A 7,500-nucleotide genomic window follows, 5' to 3' on the forward strand; every position below is an offset into this window, starting at 1 on the left:
TCTTATTCCAAACCTTATACTGAGAGTTATAGCTTCCTGTGATTTATATCTATATGAAATTCGTAACCATGCATAGTAGAACTATACTGATAATGAAATAACTTGATGTCCTTTTTAGTGGCGGAGTTTACTAGAAAGGACTTAATATAAGCAGTGATAACAAGCTAACACAAGTATAGTTAGGAGGTCGAGTCAAGTATACAGCCAAGGTCAACTCATTAAGGAATCCTACAGTAATTATAGCAATATACATTCAAATCGTCATCATAATAAATGTATCTTATCATTATCGTTATACGAAAGAGATCTATAGTAACTGATATCCATGACCACCTATAATGCTCGATCAATTTGATTTTAATGCCTGACTAGATGACACTATTATGTTAATGAGGTCGAAAGGGGTTTTAGGATATCCCTTGTTATCTAGATGTACTGAAGGGGGAGGGGGTTGTGTCATGTATCCCCTCGCTTTGGTGATGTATTAGAGAGAGAGAGAGAGAAGGAGAGAGAGAGAGAGAGAGAGAGAGAGAGAGAGAGAGAGAGAGAGAGAGAGAGAGAGAGAGAGAGAGAGAGAGAGAGAGACGGGGGGGAGAGAGAGAGAAAGGGGGGGAGAAGAAGAGAGAGAGAGAGAGAGAGAGAGAGAGAGAGAGAGAGAGAGAGAGAAGAGAGAGAGAAAGAGAGAAGAGAGAGGGAGAGAGGGAGAGGATATAGAGAGAGAGAAGAGAGAGAGAGAGAGAGCGAGAAAGTGAGTGGTGAGAAGAGTGAGAGAGTGAGAGAGAGAGAGACGAGAGAGAGGAAGAGGGAGAGGGAGAGAGAGAGAGAGATAAAGAGAGAGAAAAGAGAGAAAGAGTGAGAAGAGAAGAGAGATAGAGAGAGAGAGAAGGAGAAGGGAAGGAAGAGAGAGAGAGAGAAAGAGAGAGAGAGAGAGAGAGAGAGAGAGAGTGAGAGATAGAGAGAGAAGAGAGAGAAGAAGGAGAAGAGAGAGAGAAGAGAAAGGAAGAGAGAGAGAAGAGAGAGAAGAGAGAGAGAGTGAAGAGAGAATAGAAGGAGAGAGAGAAGAGAAAGAGAGAAGAGAGAGAGAGAGAGAGAGAGAGAGAGAGAGAGAGAGAGAGAGAGAGAGAGAGAGAGAGAGAGAGATAATGTTTTATGAGCGTATTATATAGTTCATTATCATGTCATATGTATATATACATACATACACATACATATGTATATACATATATACTGTACGTATATGTGTAGATATAATAGATTTATATAAATATATATAATAAGATATATATATATATATAATATATATATATATATTTATATAATATTATATAATACATATATATATAAAATATATATATATAATATATATATATATAGATATATATATATTAAGATTATATAGGTGTGTGTTATATATAATGTATTTATATATATATACATTATATGCATACATATACAAAATATATATATTATATATATATATTTATACTATATATATATAGTATAATATATATATATATCTATATATATATTAGATATATATATATAATATATATATATATAATACTATATATACATACACACATACTTAAATATCCATATGAGCCTACATTAAAAATCAACACAATGGATACTAAATAATAAAACAAACAGATAAAGGCGATAAGTGATATGCATATATATATATATTTATTATATAATATAATATAAAATTTATTAGATTCTTTTATATATATATATATATATATATGGTATGTGTGTGTTGTGTGTGGGTGTGCGTGTGTGGTGTGGTGTGTGTGTGTTGTGTGTATACTATCCTCTCTCTCTCCTCTTCCGCTCTCTCCTATTTTATATATACTATATCTATATATATCGATATATATATATATATAAATATATATAATATTTAATGAGATATAAATATATGTATGAAGATATATTATTTAAGTATATAATATATATATTATAGATATATGTACAAATGTATATATATAGATAAATATATATACTAGAGATATAATATATATATATATATCTATACCATATGTACAGATATGTGGAGAGTTATAGGGTGTGAAATACACACGCCCCTCCAATTAATATAATAAGCGTAAGATTATGAATATTCTATTAATGTGTCATCGCTTGGCGATTACCGTCATATGACATCGTGAGTTTCAATGTAGTAAAACTATGCTAAAGGAGTACAGGACACCTATTAACCTAAAGGTAGACCAATTCATTCTTAACAATGTATACCGTTAAACAACACCTAATCCTGTCAGCATGATGGGATGTATTTATTTTAAATTGAGATCATTGTCATAAGATTTTTTTTTTCATAGATGTCTGAAACAAAATATCTAATTTTCGATATAGGTACAATAAAAACAAAAGTGAATAGATTTCATAATTTTCGGAGGCTAATGGATGGCTTAACCAGTTTCATCTCGGTTATGTTTTAAGTAAAGTCTTATAATATCTATTTTATAGACTATAAAAATAACATACCCACGCATATCACACCCACAGACTCGTCAACACTTCACCACACACACATACACCACACACACACACACACATCACACACACACTACACACACAACAATCACACACACACACACCTAATAACTCCAACACACAAATATATATATTTATAATATAATATTATATATTATATATTATATATATATTATGATATATATATGTATAGATATGTGTGGTGTGTGTGTGTGTGTGTGTGGGATTATACATAACATAGAATAAATAAATAGATATAAAAAAAAATCAGAGGGTATATATATATATATATATATTTAAATATATATATGTATAATAATATACTACAGTTTATAATATATATATATTATATATAATAATATATATATATATATATTAATTATAATATATATATATAATATATAATATCTATATATGTAATATATATAAATAAATAATATATATGGTATGGTATAAATATATATATATATAAATAATATATATATATATATATATATATATTGTATATATATATATTATATATATTATATATATATAATAAATATATACATACATATATATATATATATATATATAATATATACATATATATAAATATAATAATACTGTAAATATATATATACAATATAATATAATGTATATCTAAAAATATAAATATAAATATATTATATCTATATATGTATCTAATACAGTATATATATATATATATATATATATATATATATATATATATATATATATATATATAATTTTGAGTTCTATCTGTCCTCATGTATTTGCACGCTAACACGCAGTTGCCGAATACACTCAAGTTGAAGTAGCACAGAATGGCTGTCACACCTCTATTCCAGCCGTAAAAAAAACACATCTGGAAAAGAGTCTGTAGATATTTGTACTGTCGAGCATCCTTCTGTGATTCTCCACATGGCCCACCCACGCCCTTTGGTAAACACCTGCAAGCCGGACAAATTGCAGATTTTCGAAATTGAAAAAACGGGTGGGGTGGGGGGTTGGGGGGGGGGGGGGGGGGGGGTTGTTGAAACATCTTATAAAATTGTTTTATATCGTATTTAAAATCTTAATAATAATTCCTAAAATTCTTTATTGAGACCTACCACATTGTTAAACCTGACCTACTCTGATTGGATTAAATAAACCTACAAGAAATAATGGCTTTATGGTGGTGTGGTTCGTTTCCTTCCTCTATTTTGCAGATTTTTCAACTTGCTTCATTTAGGTATCATAAGGGGTAATTTGTCTGTACATTGCGAACAGTCCCTAAAGTCGATCGTCATCTGTCATCAACCACCTGTTGCAAAGAAAAAAGAAAATAATAACCATTGCATCATGAAATAACTTAATGCTTTATCATCTGAATCATTCTTTTAAACAAAAGACCATCAACAGAGGCAAATCAAAAGAAAATACGCAAGATCAAGATTGAGACTCACAAACCAAAACAAACCCAAACAAGACCGGAGAACAAACCCAAACAAGACCGGAGAACAAACCAAAACAAACCCAAACAAGACCGGAGAACAAACCCAAACAAGACCGGAGAACAAACCCAAACAAACCCAAACAAGACCGGAGAACAAACCCAAACAAACCCAAACAAGACCGGAGAACAAACCCAAACAAGACCGGAGAACAAACCCAAACAAGACCGGAGAACAAACCCAAACAAGACCGGAGAACAAACCAAAACAAGACCAAACCCAACCACGACCGAGAACAAACCAAAACAAACCCCAAACAAGGAAAGACCAGAGAACAAACCCAAAACAAGACCCCAAACAAAGACCAAAGACCAGAGAACAAACCCAAACAAGACCAGAGAACAAACCCAAACAAGACCGGAGAACAAACCCAAACAAGACCGGAGAACAAACCCAAACAAGACCGGAGAACAAACCCAAACAAACCCAAACAAGACCGGAGAACAAACCCAAACAAGACCAGAGAACAAACCCAAACAAGACCAGAGAACAAACCCAAACAAGACCAGAGAACAAACCCAAACAAGACCAGAGAACAAACCCAAACAAGACCAGAGAACAAACCCAAACAAGACCGGAGAACAAACCCAAACAAGACTTACACATTGAGACAACAGATGACGAGGCTAACGCCGGCAGTGAACGCGTAGATGGCGCCAGGGAAGGTTTCCAAGGTGGCGTTGTAGATGCAGGTGTAGATCGACGACGAGACGACGGGAATAATGGTCTCGCCGGCGGCCAGGACAGCGAACACGGCGCCAAGTTCGTTGTTGTTGACTAACTTGGACGCGGCGGAGCGGGCAGACAGGCCGGGCATCGCGCGGAGTAGGCCGGCGATCGAGGCTGGGGAGGGAGGAGAGATTTTAGGGGGGGGGGTGAGGGAAGGAGTGAGGGAGCGAGTGAAGGAGTGAGGGAGCGAGTGAAGGAGTGAAGGAGCGAGTGAAGGAGTGAGGGAGAGTGTGAAGGAGTGAGGGAGAGTATGAGAGGAGTGAGAGAAAGAGTGGAGAGAGGGGGAAGAATAATCATAATCTTAGCAGGGATTATTTAATTGAAAGAGAACAATTAAATCTAATTGCATATCAAGTATCAACTAAAACCGTTAAAAAAATATATATATATCCATAGCATTATGCAACAACATTTATAACCTAACTGACGAAACACAATAAAACACAACTTCTACTTTCAACACATTATCAAAACATATCCCTCAGAATATACTTCCCGACAGCCTCACCGACATATAAGACCCAGGACACAGGCGCAGTCGCCTTGATGACGTAGTTGAAGACCATGGAGACTCCGCCCACAAAACCCAGCATGCTGTCCTGGACTCCGAACCGGTAGCTCAGTAGAGGCATGACCACGAGAAGGCCTGTTTTATTGAGAGGTGATTTATGAAAAAAAAAAAAAATTACCTGATATTATTACGTGATATTACCTCCTTTTGGGTCGATGGCTTGGTGTATTCTCTGGATATTACCTTCTTTACCTTGGTTTGGTTGTATTATATGGGATGCGTAACTTTATCTCTGAGTTAAGTGGTTGTATTTCGGAAGCTGCGATTCTATAGACTTTGACAATTCTGTAGTGCATGATAAGGCAATCCCTGGGATTGTGTGTGTGTGTGTGTGTGTGTGTGTGTGTGTGTGTGTGTGTGTGTGTGTGTGTGTGTGTGTGTATTCATATTCATCTATTAATATATATATATATATATATATATATATATATATATACATATACATATATATAAACTACTGATTCGTTTACTGTCTCTTTACGTCTACCTGTATAGCTCTTGATGAACTTACCAATGGCTGATGAGGGATGATCAGTCATGGACCAGATGGTAAAGGTATTGATGTCCCAAGAGAACCTCTTGCGGGTAAAAAGGAAGTCGTAGCTCACCAATCCTGTTGACAAAAATCCTGCACTTCAAAATTTGACTTTTTGCGCGTTTAAATAGGTTGAGTATCGTTTTTATCATAATGGTGGACTAAATAGTAGCATGAAACTACAACGAAAGAATTCTGATTATTGTTCAAGTAGTCATGCGTGTCCTTACCGTAGGTGAACAACACGAAACAGGAAATCATAATGTTCCCAATTATGTGGCTGCGGGTCTTCCCTTCGCGGGACCTAAACACGACCATCAGCGTCTGCTTGAGGTAGGCCGGAGAGAGGACCTCACACACGCTTCCCTCGGTCTCCGGGGCGGCGCTCCCGTCGGGTCTTGTCTCAAGGCGCAGCAGCAGGTAGACAACGCTGATAGCAGACAAGCCCGACTGCACGCCGAACACCATGACGTAACCGCCCACGTCATAGAGGTACGTGGCGACGCCCTGACCCAACGGCAGACACAGGAGCATGATCACGCCCACGATGGACACGCGAGACGTCCGCGACTTCTGGCCGGATGAGACGCTCACGTAAGCGAAGGCGCCCATGAACATGCCTGTGAGGGCGCCCGAGAGGCCCACAGGAATGAAGGCCAGGAGGAGGAAGGGCGGGGAGAGGGACCACCAGAAGCAATTCGCCGTCAGGCCGAGGCCCAAGAGGAACTGCCCCACCACAGGAAGAATGACCGGCAGGCGTCGGCCGCGGCGGTCGCTCCACGCCCCCAGGAGCAGCACCGCAAACAGAGCCGGGATGTATTCTATCAGTTGCTTGTACACGTTGTACTGATTGACGACACGCTGCACGTTGTCCTGTTGCAGCGTGTATTGACCCGAGTCGAGCTGAGTGCACACCTCATGACTGTATCCGAATTGCTGGTAGCAAATTTTATCAATCCACAGGTTGGTGGTGAAGATCAGCGCTAACCCGTAGCCAAAGGCAGTTAGCGCCAGAGCCGGTTCGACCGTGATCTTCGACAGGAAACTTTTCTTTCCGGAACCCTCGCGGATGTTGTTTTCGATAAGAGGGGTTGCCTCTTCCTGTTTCTTAGACATTTTTAATTAAAAGAAACGAAAAACAAATGCGTTCAAATTTGCATTTTTCTCTTTTCTATAACGAGCGATAACTTAACGAACTGTAGACTTAATTTTGTGAAATCTAACAAAACCAGGCAGCGTAAAGACCAACAGTGAACAGTAACTCCGAGAGCCTCCCTCGCTACCAATTCACTGCCGACATATGACAATCTCACAGTAATAAGTACCCTAGACTCGCGGTTACTAATTCCCTCTGTGTGGTCAAGTACACAAGTTGATATCACGGGATAATGCTATTGGTTGTCTCTTTTTTCTTATACTCATGCATTGTATTGTGAAACGTTGATTGTATATCGGTTAGTGATTAGTCCGTTACTCGAACCGTATCGGGAATGATGACAGATCGCGGTGAAAATAAGCCATTGAAAAAAAAGAAAAAAGGGAGGCGCATACACACATATACTGTGTACTGTATGTGTGTTTGTGCGTGTGTTTGTGTGTGTGTGTGTTTGTATATTTATATGTACACATACATGTGTCTGTGTGTGCAT

At 37.5% G+C, this 7,500-nt stretch overlaps 2 protein-coding genes across 2 annotated transcripts in view; one reads left to right on the forward strand and one right to left on the reverse strand.

The window, feature by feature from the left end:
* The window catches only part of LOC122246120 (proton-coupled folate transporter), a 5,404-nt gene extending 4,907 nt beyond the window's left edge, over positions 1-497 (forward strand). Inside the window, exon 4 of the mRNA XM_086542786.1 lies at positions 1-497. This exon is cut by the window's left edge and continues 357 nt beyond it. The gene's annotated coding sequence lies outside the window, so the exon portion shown is untranslated.
* Positions 498-3,795: 3,298 nt separating this feature from the next.
* LOC122246121 (putative peptidoglycan muropeptide transporter SLC46) lies at positions 3,796-7,154 on the reverse strand. The gene is made up of 5 exons (XM_086542169.1): positions 6,082-7,154; positions 5,828-5,929; positions 5,254-5,391; positions 4,619-4,859; positions 3,796-3,826 (listed from the first exon to the last, which is right to left on the reverse strand). The coding sequence occupies exons 1-5, from the start codon at positions 6,965-6,967 to the stop codon at positions 3,796-3,798; spliced, it is 1,398 nt and encodes a 465-aa protein (XP_086398295.1). The 5' UTR covers positions 6,968-7,154.
* Between the last annotated feature and the right edge of the window lie 346 nt (positions 7,155-7,500).

The sequence above is a fragment of the Penaeus japonicus genome, unplaced genomic scaffold (genome assembly GCF_977035675.1).
Source record: "Penaeus japonicus unplaced genomic scaffold, GWHDUDI00000001_assembly GWHDUDI00000012, whole genome shotgun sequence".
NCBI classification, from domain to species: Eukaryota; Metazoa; Arthropoda; class Malacostraca; order Decapoda; family Penaeidae; genus Penaeus; species Penaeus japonicus.

Bases quoted from the DNA above. Each gene is read 5' to 3' on its own strand.
- LOC122246121 (XM_086542169.1), bottom strand. From the start codon at position 6,967: ATGTCTAAGAAACAGGAAGAGGCAACCCCTCTTATCGAAAACAACATC. The intron at 4,860-5,253 runs GTGAGGCTGTCG...CTCCCTCCCCAG, and splicing joins GTCCTGGGTCTTATATGTCG to CCTCGATCGCCGGCCTACTC. The intron at 3,827-4,618 runs GTAAGTCTTGTT...TCTTTGCAACAG, and splicing joins GTCATCTGTTGTCTCAATGT to GTGGTTGATGACAGATGACG.